Raw genomic sequence first — 16,358 nt, forward strand, 5'->3', positions numbered from 1 at the left:
AGGATGGTAGAGGATGGGTACAGTTATATTGACACAGGATGGTAGAGGATGGGTACAGTTATATTGACACAGGATGGTAGAGGATGGGTACAGTTATATTGACACAGGATGGTAGAGGATGGGCACAGTTATATTGACACAGGATGGTAGAGGATGGGTACAGTTATATTGACACAGGATGGTAGAGGATGGGCACAGTTATATTGACACAGGATGGTAGAGGATGGGCACAGGGTACAGTTATATTGGCATGGAAAAAGCAGTACAATGATGTAATTTGTTAATATGAATGAGGATATTTAGTTTAACTCCCTAGAGGGTTGATTGACGCACCTGTCTAAGTTACATAAAAAATAAATTAAAAAATAAATCTGTCAGTTTAAGCTAGAGATATGTTATTAGTCTTAGACTAAAGAATTAACACCGACGAAGACGGTTGTCAAAACACCTCCATTAGACTTCAGCTGCTTAAAATGGATGAAACATTAAGACTATTCAGTGAGTGGAGTGTTTTCCCATTTTCCCTGGTCAGGTCAGGTCACGTGGTTTGGAAGAAAATAATAAAAACTCTGGGCCATAGCCAGCCATTCTTTCATCACGTACTATATCAAGGGGAGGTATTTACTTAGCCTGGGTACCAGTCTGTTTAGCTATCATTCCACTCCTCGTGTAGCATGACACGGAGTACAAGGCGTGGAATGTTAGCAAAACAGATTCTGGATTCCAGGCTAGTATTTACTGTAAATACCTCTGGTAGTTCACTGAAGTCTCCCTGGCTGATGTCTCCAGTGATGCGGTGGTAGACCTGGTTCATGTACTGACCCACAAACTTGTAGGCATAGGCTGTAGCCAGCAGGGGGAACAGCTTGTACTGTTGGGTCTGGTAGTCCATAATCTGGGGTTCCGGCTCTCTGGAGGAACCACAAAATAAGAATATAGACTTAGATGTAAGGTTAATGGTTCGCAATCTTTTATATGTTAGTCATTGAAGAACATTGAGATACAGCTATTTATATATGAGTAAGGATTCCTAAATATCTACCCAAACTCTAACATCTACCTACATCAGCTCTCACACGATTAGAATAAGAGTATAGATTTTGTTAAAATGGTTAGGGTTGTAGTACTTTGCTTTCTATTCTTGTTTGTGTCTGAGAGTGTTACTTGTGTATGGATGTGCGCAAGTATGTGTGAGTATTTTTGTATTCCTTTGACTATTTACAGTGCCTTGAGAAAGTATTCACCCCCCTTGGCTTTTTGCCAAGGAACTGAAGATCTTGTACAACACTGTATACTACTCCCTTCACAGAACAGCGCAAACTGGCTCTATCCAGAATAGAACGAGTGGGAGGCCCCGGTGCACAACTGAGCAAGAGGACAAGTACATTAGAGTGTCTAGTTTGAGAAACAGACACCTCACAAGTCCTCAACTGACAGCTTCATTCAAATAGTACCCGCAAAACACCAGTCTCAACGTCAACAGTGAAGAGGCGACTCCAGGATGCTGGCCTTCTAGGCAGAGTTGCAAAAAAAAAGCCATATCTCAGACTGGCCAATAAAAAGAAAAGATTAAGATGGGCAAAAGAACACAGACCCTGGACAGAGGAACTGTGCCTAGAAGGCCAGCATCCCAGAGTCGCCTCTTGAGACTGGTGTTTTGCGGGTACTATTTAATGAAGCTGCCAGTTGAGGACTTGTGAGGCATCTGTTTCTCAAACTAGACACTAATGTACTTGTCCTCTTGCTCAGTTGTGCACCGGGGCCTCCCACTCTATTCTGGATAGCCAGTTTGCTCTGTTCTGTGAAGGGAGTAGTACACATCGCTGTGTGAGATCTTCAGTTTCTTAGCAATTTCTCATGGAATAGCCTTCCTTTCTCAGAAGTTTCAGAAGAAAGTTATTTGTTTCTGGCCATTTTGAGCCTATAATTCAAATCCACAAATGCTGATTGTCCAGATACTCAACTAGTCTAAAGAAGGCCAGTTTTATTGCTTATTTAAATCAGGACAACAATTTTCAGCTGGCACCAAACAGATGAAAACACACCAAAACCTAACACAGGAAAGTAGTATCTGTACAATAAGAATTTTGATTTCAGTCTCAAAACTTTTTGCTACAGTTTGACCTAATGAACATGACCCTGGTGTCCAGAGCTACAACTGACCCTGGGCGTATCTCAGACTGGTGCCGTACGGAACTGTAGCGGATGGCGATGGTGCAGGACTTAGCGAGGGCGTGGCCCGCTTCCCCTACGATCATGGACCTGATGAACACCATGGTGCCGTAGGTCAGCTTGGCACTGGGAGGCTTCACGTACGTACCATCTGCCTCCACCTGGTGGGGAGAATACATACTGTCTGTGGCAGCGGCGGCTCCTCATAGCAGGAAGGGGAGGACCATCCTCCTCAGTGAATATTCTTTTTTTTTTTTTTTGAGAATGAAACTATAATAAATATCTTCATGTCACCAAATAATTGATTAAAAACACACTTTTGGAATGTAGCCGCAACAGCACTCTGTAGGGTAGCACCATGGTGTAGCCGGAGGACAGCTAGTCTCTCTCCTTCTCTGGGAACATTGACTTCAATACAAAGCCCAGGAGGCTCATGGTTCTCACCCCCTTCCATAGACTCACACAGTACTTATTTCAACTTCAGAGCTCTTGCAGCATGAACTGACATGTTGTCCACCCAATCAAACTCTCAAATAATGAATCTAGTACTGAAAGCACAAGCTACAACTAGCTATCACTGCATAAAATGTGGTGAGTAATTGACTCAAAGACAATAGTTGAACAGCTTTGAACAAATATATTTTTTTAATGAAGGTGGAGAGAGTGGGAGAGATAGAGAGCTAGTTATATGTCATTGTATTTTCTCCCACTTAGCTAATGCAGTTAGCTAGTTTAGCCTACTCAAACAAACACCCGGCTCAAACAGAAACATATTCTATGCTAGCTAGCTGGCTATGGCTATCCTATCCAACACTGGCACTCTTCCAAGTCAAGGTAAGCTTTTGGTTTTATTAATTTATTGCCACTGGGGCCCACCGGTTTAACTGCTAAACTGCTCGCTGACTGCACTGCATGACTGTAGCGGGTTTACTAAATCGTTAGTTCTAGTACCTATGTAGACTAGTATGCGAGAAGGAATACATTAAGCAAAGTAATCATGCTGTTTTTATGTGGCTGCTATGAAAGTGAGCTGTTTTTGTGTGATCAGTGGTGTATTCATTCCGCCGATTCTGTTGAAAAATGTTTCTTAAACTGAAGCAAACGGATGCAGGCAAGAGTGTGCAAGGTGGTATTGAATGCGTCACTGTCGGTCACCTTGATTACAAAAATGTAGCTCCACCTATGTTGTGAACTTTCATTCATAGGATGGGTATAGGGAAAAGTCGGGTATCATGTAGTAGCCTAAACCTATCGATGTTACATTGAGCTGGGTGAATGGAATATGAATGACAGTCATCCAATATGCTTTAATAGAAGTAAGGCTCATTCATTAAAACAAATATCATAATAATTCAATCATCCTCCCTCATCTTAAACGGCACAGACCGCCACTGGTCTGTGGTATACAGTTCTAGGACAACCAGGTAGTAAGTATACACGCTCTGAGGATTATGCATACAATATACCTTCAAATCTAAGCTTGGCGACAGCATTAGAATCAACCAACAGAAACAAAGAACAGTGTCTCCTTGAAATGTGCCTTGAAACTGCCCAGTCGCTCACCTTTGCATATTTCATCAGCATGTGGTCGCGAGGAATTCGTACGTTCTCCAGTTTCAGGTAACCATTGTCAACCTCATCAAAGCCAAACTTTGGTCCTATGTCCCCTACCACCACACCTGAGAGAGAATGAGAGTGAGTTCATTCGACAGTTGGCTACCACCAATGCTACATACAGAGACACAGCCAGACAAACTCTTTTTGACACAAGCACAGCAGTATGTACAGTACCTGGCAGTGGCATGTGTGTGTTCATACTGCGGAGAGGTACGATGAAGGCCTGCAGGCCGTGACACTTCCCCTGGGTGTGGAGCTGGGCCAGAACTATGGCGTGGTTAGACGTCTTACCCACTGGGGAGGAGCGAGAGATTCTCACTATTAAAATATTTCTATTGAAATCATTTGGCAGTCATTTAAGTCTCTAGTCCACACTGCAATGAGAATCAGAAGTACATTGTTTGATCTTGTTCAGCAATGTTGTGGAATGTGTTTTCTTCAGAAGCTAAGTCCACAGACTTAACTGGGGATTGGTTTGATTGTACAGTGCATTCGGAAAGTATTCAGACCCCTTCACTTTCCACATGTTGTTACATTACAGCCTTATTACAGCCTGTTTGGCCCTGTCCGGTGGTGTCCTCGGATGGGGCCACAGTGTCTCCTGACCCCTCCTGTCTCAGCCTCCAGTATTTATGCTGCCGTAGTTTATGTGTCAGGGGGCTAGGGTCAGTTTGTTATATATGGAGTACTTCTCCTGTCTTATCCGGTGTCCTGTGTGAATCTAAGTGTGCGTTCTCTAATTCTCTCCTTCTCTCTTTCTTTCTCTCTCTCTCTCGGAGGACCTGAGCCCTAGGACCATGCCCCAGGACTACCTGACATGATGACTCCTTGCTGTCCCCAGTCCACCTGACCGTGCTGCTACTCCAGTTTCAACTGTTCTGCCTTATTATTATACGACTATGCTGGTCATTTATGAACATTTGAACATCTTGGCCATGTTCTGTTATAATCTCCACCCGGCACAGCCAGAAGAGGACTGGCCACCCCACATAGCCTGGTTCCTCTCTAGGTTTCTTCCTAGGTTTTGGCCTTTCTAGGGAGTTTTTCCTAGCCACCGTGCTTCTACACCTGCATTGCTTGCTGTTTGGGGTTTTAGGCTGGGTTTCTGTACATCACTTTGAGATATCAGCTGATGTACGAAGGGCTTTATAAATACATTTGATTTGATTTATTCTAAAATGCATTTTAAAAAACAATCCTCAGCAATCTACACACAATACCCCATAATGACCAAGCGAAAACAGGTTTAGACATTTTTGCAATAGGAAAAAAATGCCTTAGTTACATGAGTATTCAGACCCTTTTGCTATGAGACCAAGGTTCTCTGATCTGATAAAACCAAGATTGAACTATTTGGCCTGAATTCCAAGCGTTACGTCTGGAGGAAACCTGGCACCATCTCTACTGTGAAGCATGGCGGTGGCCGCATCATGCTGTGGGGATGTTGTTCAGCAGCAGGGACTGGGAGACTTGTCAGGATCGAGCCAAAGATGAACGGAGCCAAGTACTGAGAGATCCTTGATGAAAACATGCTCCAGAGCCCTCAGGATCTCAGACTGGGGTGAAGGTTCACCTTCCAACAGGACAACAACCCTAAGCACACAGCCAAGACAATGCAGGATAAGTCTCCGAATGTCCTTGAGTGCCCCAGCCAGAGCCCGGACTTGAACCGATCAAACATCTCTGGAGAGACCTGAAAATAGCTGTGCATCAATGTTCCCCATCCAACCTGACAGAGCTTGAGAGGATCTGCAGAGAAGAATGGGAGAAACTCCCCAAATACAGGTGCCAAGCTCGTAGCATCATACCCAAGAAGACTCGAGGCTGTAATCGCTGCCAAAGGTGCTTCAATAAAGTACTGAGTAAAGGGTCTGAATTCTTACGCAAATGTGATATTTAAAAAAAAAAAGAAGTTTTTTTTTGCTTTGTCATTATGGGGTATTGTGTGTAGATTTAATCCATTTTAGAATAAGGTTGTAACTTAACAAAATGTGGAAAAGGTCAAGGGGTCTGAATACTTTCCAAAAGCACTGTATGTGTATGGGCCCTGAAGCTAAAGTGTGTGCGTGTACTCACGTCCCCCAGGCCACCACTTGATGGAGGTGATGGTCGGGCTGTTCATGACAAACTCCTGGGTGGCCGGGTCATACGTTGCCGTGGTTTCAAGCCCCCTGAGGTGGGTGCCTAGGCAACGAGAAAGACACCAAGGCCCCCAAACACACAACACACAAAACCAAAGAAAGAGAGAGTTACGGCAGGAGCACATTCATGTTTTCAAATATTATGCAGTGCAAACCTGACAAGACATCAATCTCAAATAATAAAGCAACTTTAAACTTTATCTCACAGCAGTAAATATATTATTTGTTGTGCCTAGTGGGTATACTTTGTCTTCTACATTTTTTTTTGTTCACCAGTTCCCTCACCCGAAAAAAAAAGTTATTCTATAGTGGGAAAACCTTTGTAGGTGTTTGACAGATCAAAACCAAAAGAAAATTCAATCTATTTCTTACAATTTGCATAACTAATATGTGTACGGTTTAGGGCTGTCAAAGTTAACAGCATAGAACATGTCGGGTTAATTTTGCTACTGTTTTATCTCTCAGGTTAAAAGATTTAAACAATGATCCCAGTTCTACTAGCAGCAGCAGTTTGTGACTAGTTCGTGAAGAACATGGATCAGTAGCCTCGGCTAGATCTAATAGCTGTATTATATTTTACATTAACGCAGACCTGGCTGAGCTGTTGTTACGTCTTCTGTGGAACTCATAACATTGTTGGGCAGGTTTAAATGTTCTTTGTATCCATAGAGCCAGTTCTTTCCCCCCCTATAGTCAACCTTCCAATTCGAAATGGGAACAAATTAAGCGTTAACAGTACTCAAGTGTGTATGTGGGAAACTGTTCCAACTTCCAAGAACATTGATAAGAGAGAGTAGGCCTACTTAAAAAAAAAAACATTGAGACCATTATGAGCTGTATGTTCCAGTGACTTTTGTGTTATGGTGAAACATTTTGTTATGGTGAAACAGATTGTTTCTTTCCTTTACAATCAAAACATAGTATTCCTATATCTAACACCACTAACTCAATTCATTATTGTAATCGTTTGACGGCCCCATTACGTTTATACGGTGAAGATGCACGTGGCGAAGGACGTAGGTTGTCCGTCTTTAAACTCAATATTCTTCCAAACACAGTAAGGGGGACAAAAGGGACAGAGGCGGTGGAAGGTACCTGTTTGGGAATGGAAGTCACCGAGGGTGCTTTAGAAGTGGGCATGGACGTTCACCGTGGCTGGCAACAAGACTGTGTGAGAACCAGGGGCAGAGCACATTCCAAAAGGGAAGCCATGCGAAGCTGTGCGGCCCACAAGACTCACTCTCCAAGCCAGCCAGTATTAGTGGTTTTAGTCAGAGTAAAAGGCAAGAGTGAAATGTCCTTTTTACAATTTTTTTAAATAGCATTTTTTTTTAAAGGCCCAGTGCAGTCAAAAATATGATTCCTGTGTTTTATATATATATATATACATAACTCCACACTATGGAGGTTGGAATAATACTGTGAAATTGTGAAAATTATCATGCCCTTTTAGCGTAAGAGCTGTTTGAAAAGACTGCCTAAAACATCATCCTGTTTTGGTGGGATGGAGTTTTGGAATGCCTGGTGACATCATCAGGTGGTAAATTAGTACCAAACATCTCTGTCAATAACAGCTAGTTTTTTTGAGTTCCCCCTCCATACTCAGACCACTCCCAGACAGTGCTAGCAAAATACTTGTTTGATAAATTGCTCTTTGCTAAGAAGCCATTTTTGTTTATTTTTGACCATTTTAATTGAAAACAATCACACTAAGGTACTTTAACAGTTACCCAGAAACAATTTGATATTGAGATTTTTTAAAATTGTTGCATGGTGGGGTTCACCTTGGGGTCATGATAGGGGCTACACCAAATGATTGATGTATTATAATTGATTATGCTTATGTTGTATTAATAGAAGGGGAAGACCCCCCCCCCCCCCACACTACATTTATAGGGTCCTGGACCACAGATTAGCAATATATATATGCATAATAAGGTGTAATACTGTTCCACGGTTCTTTTCTAGTCTCTACCTCTTATAAGAAACGGTCTGAGAGATGTGTGTTATTGCAGTCAAAAAGCGCCTCAAGGCTAAAAGAGATGCATAGACACAGACCCCTGTGATAAGAGACCAGTCAGACACACCACCGTGAGCCACACTTGAATGGAAAATGACTGCTGAGCCCTTAGAAAACACTGGACTATTGTTTTCTCCTGCAGGTTTGTATAACTGTATTTGCATGGGCTTGGTCTCGTGAGTAGGTGTCGACTGCAAGCATATTCATTTTTTATTTTGCAGAACTTACTCTGTTTCCATTGTCAACTTCTGCCTGCAATTGCATAAATAAAAAGGTTGGATTGATTTACTTAAAGACAATATTATCTGATTGCTGATTTCACCAATAAGCCAATGATTGACAAGGAACAAGGAACCTAGCCCCAACAGAATCTTTAACAACACAAACGTTCGGTCTGGGGAGACGTTTTTAAGAAATTCCCTAACGAGTATGTTAGAGTTATCTGGTGGCTCGACTCAAACGTCAAAGAGGTTGGGCATGCATCTCTTGTCCACTTCACAGAGCATGTGGGTGACCGGAGGTTGGTGATCAGGTACGGTTCGTTTGGCATTTTACCGTGGCCCATCTCTGTCTGTGCGTAGGTGCCGATGATCTCCAGGTTCCAGGCGGGTATGAAGAATGTCTCCATCTGCTCAGGACTGGCCTGGTTCAGCAGGGTGGGCAGGAACATTCCCAGGTGGAGGTCCAGGGGCTCCGCCCGCCCACGGTGCACACAGCTAGGGCAGCGCCAAGTGGCAAGGGGAGGGGGTAGGAGAGTAGTTTGAAGGGAGAAGAGGGTAAAGGAAGGATAGGACATTGGGGGAGGGCATGCAAAATAAGGTATAGCCAAGGGAGAAAACAAATTTTGGCATAGAATAATAGACCATATAAATGGGACATGACAGTGAAGAGATGGTTGGAAAAGATGGGAGATTAGAAGTGTTGGTAAATAACATTTTGGGGGCAGAGAGGATGGATGAATAGATGGAGGGATGGATGAAGGGAAGTGCAAGAATTAAAAAAATTAAACTGAGCTAGTCATGCAAATTGTCTGCGGAGAACTGATTAGAATCATAAATTCATTCATTCAAAATAACCTTCTCATGCATGATTGTTGCAACACTTAATTTATTTCCTGAAATGTTCATTTCCAAAAGCAGTGTAACCTGTACTCTCTCATTTCACTGACAAAAAAACATTTTCAATTCCAAATGAATTGTGACGCAAACTCTGGGACGTGTTCATTAAACGGACACAAGAAGGGACAAACTGGACTTGCTCCATTAAGAAATGGCCAATTTAGTTTTCCATTGTAAAAGTTCATTGTGTGGCCTAATGAACACAACCCTAAAATGTCAAATGTGTGACAACCAATAAATCTGTCTATGTTAATGCTACCAACTAGTGCAGTTTACTACGGGAACGTTATTTTTTCCAAAAATGAAAATACTGCCCCCTAGTCACAAAAGGTTAATGCTACCAACTAGTGCAGTGCAACTAGCATTTTTAAAGCAGACGCTTTAGTCCAAGGGTAGGCAACCCTGTTCCTGGAGAGCCACAGGGACTGCAGGATTTTTTCCCAAGTACGCACCACACCTGACCAATTGAGCTAATTCAGTGATTGCCTAAATTCAACACACCTGGTATTCCAGGTTGGTTAAATCAAAAACATGAAGTGCCTGCAAAACTCCAGGATCACGGTTGCCTACCCCTGCTTTAGTTTATAAAGGAAGGGTGAAGCAGTTGTAAGGGCATTTACGGTTAAGACAACAGGCAGTTTTCCATTGACACAGGATTATTCGACAAAAGCAAAAATGGCAAAAACAAATCTGTGCGATACGTGTTACGGAGACGGCAGGTAGCCTAGCGGTTAAGACTGTTGGGTCAATAACCGAAAGGTCACGGGTTCGAATCCCCGAGCCGTCTAGGTGAAACAAATCTGCCAATGTGCCCTTGAGCAAGGCACTTTTGCTGCAGGGCGGCTGTCAATAATGGCTGATCCCTGGCCGAGATCCCACTCTGAGGGTGTCGGAGGGAGTGTAAAATAAAAACGAACTAATTTCCAATTCACACATACGTACACACTTTTACATGTACGAAATAGGACAAACGTAAGCACCCATCTAATTATTATTAATAGATAGGAGACGTTTTCTAAAGATCGGCAACACTTTTTAAAAATAAGTTCGATGGGTGGATATTTCTTTTGTCAAACCTTCTTCATTGCGACAAATTATGACGGAACCAGTGTTTTTCGAATAAATGCCGATTGTCACAAATTTGAAGGTACACGGGCATGTGACGCCGTCAACGTAACTAGACAAATAATGTTTCCTTGCAGGAAAAGGATTATCCTGACTTTCAAGAGGGCCTGAATTACGTACACCTTGCTTTTCTGGTTGGCAAGTTTCACCATGGTACGGGCAGTGGCGATACGTTGGCACATGCAAATTATTAGAATATGGAAAATATTTGTAAATGATTGCATTCTATTCATGCTGGCTTTCGCGGGCTACCTGAGACACGAAACAGATGGGTGGGACGGCATACACAGTGTTGCCAATTTATTCATGTGCAATTTGCCTAAATTGGGTAATGGAAACACTTTGACCACAACATTTTTATTCAACACTATGGTTTTTCTGATTCTCTGTTGTTGAGGTTAAAGGTCATTAAATCCAGCTGTTTTTATTGACACAAGATAATTAAAATGAAAACGCACGACAGCAGGCAATTATCTAAAGTAATCTATTTTCTATGCAAACTTGAAAATCACTTGAAAAGTTCATGGAAGCCTAGCTAGTGAGTTGCTGAGAAGAAGTGAACCAGACCAGAACTCTGAAAAAAAGAAGGCCTTCAGAAAATTCTGAAAAGCCAGTCCTAGACATTCCCTAGAGTAGTATTGTCATGGAAATGCCATGGTTACGTAATCGTGAATAATGTCCACTTCGCAGCGTCATAGAAGTGAAACGTTGGCAACGAGACATCTGGCATGGCCAAAATTGTCTTACATCGCACAGATTTCTCTGCTTTCAGATTAACAATGGAATATTCAGGGATCTGAAACTCAAATCACACTGCATGTTCTTTGGCAGGACACAGTGCTTCTTCTCTATCACTTGAGACTTCGACAGACAAGAACAAATTGTTAGGCCTATATTCATTCATCCAAGCTGTAAATTCACAAACAGCCAAAAGATTAGGCCTACATCCATCCAATCGAATGCACAATTCACAATGTTAGGTCATTTGATTAAAAAAAGCTCCAAATTATACAATGTTAGGGTTAATCATATGTAAATGAGTCATCTCAATTCAGAGAACATGGGGAGTAGAGGAAAAGCAAGACTTAATAGCAATCAGAATTAACTGACATAAGCTTGGGAACAATTCATTAGGATAATAGGCCACTACCAGCAGCAGGAGAGGAAATAAAAGGGGTTTGAGGAATGGAAAGAAACTAAAAACTAGACGGGAATGGATTGTTTTGTTGTTGTCCTTCGATTGTTTCTTTTGTCCAAGGTACTGGGCAGGTTATGAGGACTCGAAAAACAGACCGGCAATCATGACATTTTGAATCTAGCATATTATGTTTTGGCTATTCAGTTTAGCTAATAACTATTGAGTTAGGCCTACAGTCTGGGCACATTTTGTCTACACAAACAACTACAGTGATCTGTCAAACACCTACAAATAATCACGTTTGATCACAATGTCCACCCCATGATTTGAAAACAATATTAAAAGAAAATCCTACGTCAAGGATCGACAACTGTCCATCCCTAAGAATCCCTGTGATCCTTTCCATAATTCAAACATATACTTAGCTAGCTAGTTAAAACAATTGCACAAGCACTTAAAGGGCGTGTAAATTGTGCCTTTACGGTATCGTTATTATAAATTCTCTGTATGGGGACTGACCGTGCCCCAACTCTGTCTGGGCGTAGGTGCCCAGGGCCTTGAAGGACTCAGCCAGGGGGACCCACTTCTTCAACTGCTCCTTGTTACACTGGGTGTACAGGGTGGGGAGGAACATGACGAAGTGGAGCCCCAGAGCCTCGTGATGGTGGCGCCGAAACACGCTGAGGGAGGGGGACAGACACACAGGTTGACGGATGGACAGACTGGGTGGGACCACTCAGCAGGTTTGTGGTCATTTTACTCGTAAAAAAAAAGAAAGAAAAAAAAGAATGTGCATTATAGTTTTCCATTTCAAAAGTGTTTCGTGCCTACTAAAAAGGACCCAGGTTTAGGGTTGACACTAGTGTCAACATGACCTTACTGTAAAAGCAAGGCTTTTTATTTGTTAAAGGGATTCTGCAAGATTCTGGTAATCAGTCATGCAAGTCTATAGGTACGCAAGCATAAGCTACTGTACCTATAGACTTCCAGTTTTGCGCTAACGGTAGTTAGCATTGGCTCGCAAAACTACCTGTAATGTCCTTCATACTGCACGCAGACTTAGAAATAGTACCCACGAGTTTGACTCTGGGTAAGTAGAAAACCACAACTGACAGAATCTTGCAGTATCCCTTTAAATACATGCTCTGGGTCTTAGAAGACCACTAAGTATGTGTTTTGTTTTTTTAAACCTTCCCTTTTGGGCTAGATGTGTCAATGTGTAGTTCATACAGTTGAAATCGGAAGTTTACAAACACCTTAGCCAAATACATTTAAACTCAGTTTCACAATTCCTGACATTTAATCCTTGCAAACATTCCCTGTCTTAGGTCAGTGAAGATCACCACTTTATTTTAAGAATGTGTAATGTCACAATAATAGTAGAGAGTGATTTATTTCAGCTTTTATTTCTTTCATCACATTCCCAGTGGGTCAGAATTTTACATGCTACCAAATACTAATTGAGTGTATTGCCTTTAAATTGTTTAACTTGGGTCAAATGTTTTGTGTAGCCTTCTACAAGCTTCCCACAATACGTTGGGTGAATTTTGGCCCATTCCTCCTGACAGAGCTGGTGTAACTGAGTCAGGTTTGTAGGCCTCCTTGCTTGCACACACTTTTTCAGTTCGGCACACACATTTTCTATAGGATTGAGGTCAGGGCTTTGTGATGGCCACTCCAATACCTTGACTGTGTTGTCCTTAAGCCATTTTGCCACAACATTGGAGGTATGCTTGGGGTCATTGTCCATTTAGTAGACCCATTTGCGATCAAGTTTTAACTTCCTGACTGATGTCTTGAGATGTTGCTTCAATATATCTACATAATTTTCCATCCTCATGATGCCATCTATTTTGTGAAGTGCACCAGTCCCTCCTGCAGCAAAGCACCTCCACAACATGATGCGGTCACCCCCGTGCTTCACGGTTCTTCGGCTTGCAAGCATCCCCCTTTTCCCTCCAAACATAATGATGGTCATTATGGCCAAACAGTTCTATTTTTGTTTCATCAGACCAGAAGACATTTCTCCAAAAAGTACAATCTTTGTCTCCATGTGCAGTTGCAAACTGTAGTCTGGTTAATTTGTCGGTTTTAGAGCAGTGGCTTCTTCCTTGCTGAGTGGGATTTCAGGTTATGTCGATATAGGACTCGTTTTACTGTGGATATAGATACTTTTGTACCTGTTTCCTCCAGCATCTTCACAAGGTCCTTTGCCGTTGTTCTGGGATTGATTTGCACTTTTCGCACCAAAGTACATTCATCTCTAGGAGACAGAACGTGTCTCCTTCCTGAGCTGTACTATTCCTTCCTACTTGCGTACTATTGTTTGTACAGATGAACCTGGTACCTTCAGACGTTTGGAAATTGCTCCCAAGGATGAACCAGACTTGTGGAGGTCTACAATTTTTTTCTGAGGTCTTGGCTGATTTCTTTTAATTTTCCCATGATGTCAAGCAAAGAGGCACTGAGTTTGAAGGTAGGCCTTGAAATACATCCACAGGTACACCTCCAATTGACTCAAATGATGTCAGTTAGCCTATCAGAAGCTTCTAAAGCCATGATGTCATTTTCTGGTATTTTCCAAACTTAGTCAACTTACTGCATGTAAACTTCTGACCCACTGGAATTGTGATAGTGAATTATAAGTTAATTAATCTGTATGTAAACAACAATTGGAAAAATGACTTAGGACATCTACTTTGTGCATGACACAACTGACTTGCCAAAACTATAGTTTGTTAACAAGAAATTTGTGGAGTGGTTGAAAAACTAGTTTTAATGACTCCAACCTAAGTGGATGTAAACTTCTGACTTCAACTCTACATGCATAATCTGTTATCAGAACTATGGTTTTTAACCTCAATTAGCCACGAAATCCCTAGTTTGAAAGCAACGGTCTACATGAAGCTGTGCAGTGCCATTTTACCCCACATGGGCCAGCCCCCTAGCAATTAGAGTTCTAGCCAATGAGCTTCAGATCCTCACCATTTGAGTGACAGCTCGCAAGACGTGCGCACACAACACAGTAGAGTGACAGAGAGCAATAATGTGGTGCACATGTGACATAGTACACCATTTCTGGGGGTTTACTTTTGGCTCGTGAGCACTACTTTCAGAAGTACTGGCTAAAAAGTATACAGAAGTACTGGCTAAAAAGTATACAGAAGTACTGGCTAAAAAGTATACAGAAGTACCGGAGAATCTCTAACACTAGAAAAAAAATTGACATTGGACAAACCCCATCCCTTTAGTTTCACTACAAAATGTGCTCGGATTTGTCCATTTCAATTTGCTCATCATCATTGTCATATTGAGAAATAGATGTTATCAAATGAGCCTTACAAAGAGAAAATATAGGCTCCTGGCTGAGGCCTTTAATATGTAACTAACATCTGATTTTTGTACACGACTTGGGCTATTTAAGGCTAAACATATTTGAGGTGAATTGGCAGTTTTTATAAGTGAAAGGGTAGGACATAGCGTAACAAGTGACACAGTTTTAATCTCGATGTGACCTTTGCTCTGCCTAGAGAGATGGTGCTGTCCTGCAACAGTACTCCATGACTCACACATACTCGGGATGGGGTTTTGAAATAATTTCACAATTCGAATAGTATCAGGAATTTGTCGGATATCTGGATATTCGATATACATATTTTGTTTTTTAATGCCGAGCACTGCTAAGCGAGGGAGAGAGTCTGGCGCTCTATTGCTGCAGCTGAGGAGCCTTGTGTGTGATCAGAATGGAGGGAGCAGACTGAGGAAGATGGCTAATAAAAATATTGCCTAGTCAGACCATTATTGTTTTCCAGCTGGGTGATCGTCTTTATTATACAATAAAAGCTGATTACAACAGCATGATCATTACACAGGTGCATGGATAAATTGGGGACAATAAAAGGCCATTCTAGAATTTGCAGTATTGTCATTGTCACAATGCCACAGATGGTTTGACAGAGCGTGCAATTGGCAAGCTGACTGCAGGAATGTCCACCTATATATTAACATATATTTATGTTAATTTATCTACCATAAGCCACCTCCAACGTCATTTTAGAGAATTTGGCTCCAAACAAAGTCCAAACAGCCTCACCAGCCAGCCTCGATTTGCCGATGTCAACGTTGTGAACAGAGTGCCCCATGGTGGAGGTGGGGTTATGGTATGGGCAGACATAAGCTATGAACACAATTGCATTTTATCAATGGCAATTTCAATGCAGAGATCCCGTGACGAGATCCTGAGGCCCATTGTCGTGCCATTCAGTCGACGGCATCACCTCACGTTTCAGCACGATAATCCAAGGCCCCATGTCGCAAATATCTGTACACAATTCATACTCAACAGACATGTCACCCATTGAGCATATTTGGGATACTCTGGATCTGTGTACGACCACATGTTCTAGTTCCTGCCAATATCCAACAACTTCGCACAGCCATTGAAGAGGAGTGGGGCAACATTCCACAGGCCACAATCAACTCTATGCGAAGGAGATGTGTCGAGCTGCATGAGGCAAATGGTGGTCACACCAGATACTGACTGGTTTTCTGATCCACGGCCCTAATTGTTTTATAGGTGACCAACATTAAGGTATAAGTGACCAACAGATTCTTCTCTGTATTCCCAGTCATGTGAAATCCATAGATTAGGGCCTAAAAGTTTATTTCAATTGACTGATTTCTTTATATGAACTGTAGCTCAGTAAAATCTTTGAAATTTTTGCATGTTGCATTTATATTTTTGTTCAGTATAGTTTCAAGTTACAACGTTTAAATCGCCACGTGCACAGGATAAAAAGGGTGTAGAACATTACAATGAAATTCTTTGAGAGCTCTTTCCCAACAATACAGTGATAGAGATAACAGAATAAAAACCACACAAGAACTACAATGAGAGTTAAAAAGATGTTGCTGGATATTGGCGGACACTGGAATCCGCTGTCGTACATGTCAACCCAGAGCATCCCAAACATGCTCAATGGGTGACATGTCTGGAGTGTTTGCAGGCCATGGAAGAACTGGGACAT

The 16,358-nt window shown here is 42.0% G+C and overlaps 1 protein-coding gene across 2 annotated transcripts in view; it reads right to left on the reverse strand.

The window, feature by feature from the left end:
- Window positions 1–16,358, reverse strand: part of LOC115103807 (peroxisomal acyl-coenzyme A oxidase 1-like) — a 28,652-nt gene that overhangs the window by 7,688 nt on the left and 4,606 nt on the right. Inside the window, exons 3-8 of one of the 2 annotated variants that reach the window (XM_029624767.2) lie at window positions 8,506–8,666; window positions 5,866–5,973; window positions 3,964–4,083; window positions 3,736–3,851; window positions 2,164–2,333; window positions 749–911 (exon numbers count right to left, since the gene is read on the reverse strand). In XM_029624767.2, the coding sequence (XP_029480627.1) occupies window positions 749–911; window positions 2,164–2,333; window positions 3,736–3,851; window positions 3,964–4,083; window positions 5,866–5,973; window positions 8,506–8,666 (838 nt within the window). Of the gene's footprint in view, window positions 1–748; window positions 912–2,163; window positions 2,334–3,735; window positions 3,852–3,963; window positions 4,084–5,865; window positions 5,974–8,505; window positions 8,667–11,850; window positions 12,012–16,358 lie in introns of both variants that reach the window. The other variant, XM_029624766.2, reaches the window with a different exon arrangement.

Source organism: Oncorhynchus nerka, linkage group LG21 (genome assembly GCF_034236695.1).
Source record: "Oncorhynchus nerka isolate Pitt River linkage group LG21, Oner_Uvic_2.0, whole genome shotgun sequence".
In the NCBI taxonomy this organism is placed as follows: Eukaryota; Metazoa; Chordata; class Actinopteri; order Salmoniformes; family Salmonidae; genus Oncorhynchus; species Oncorhynchus nerka.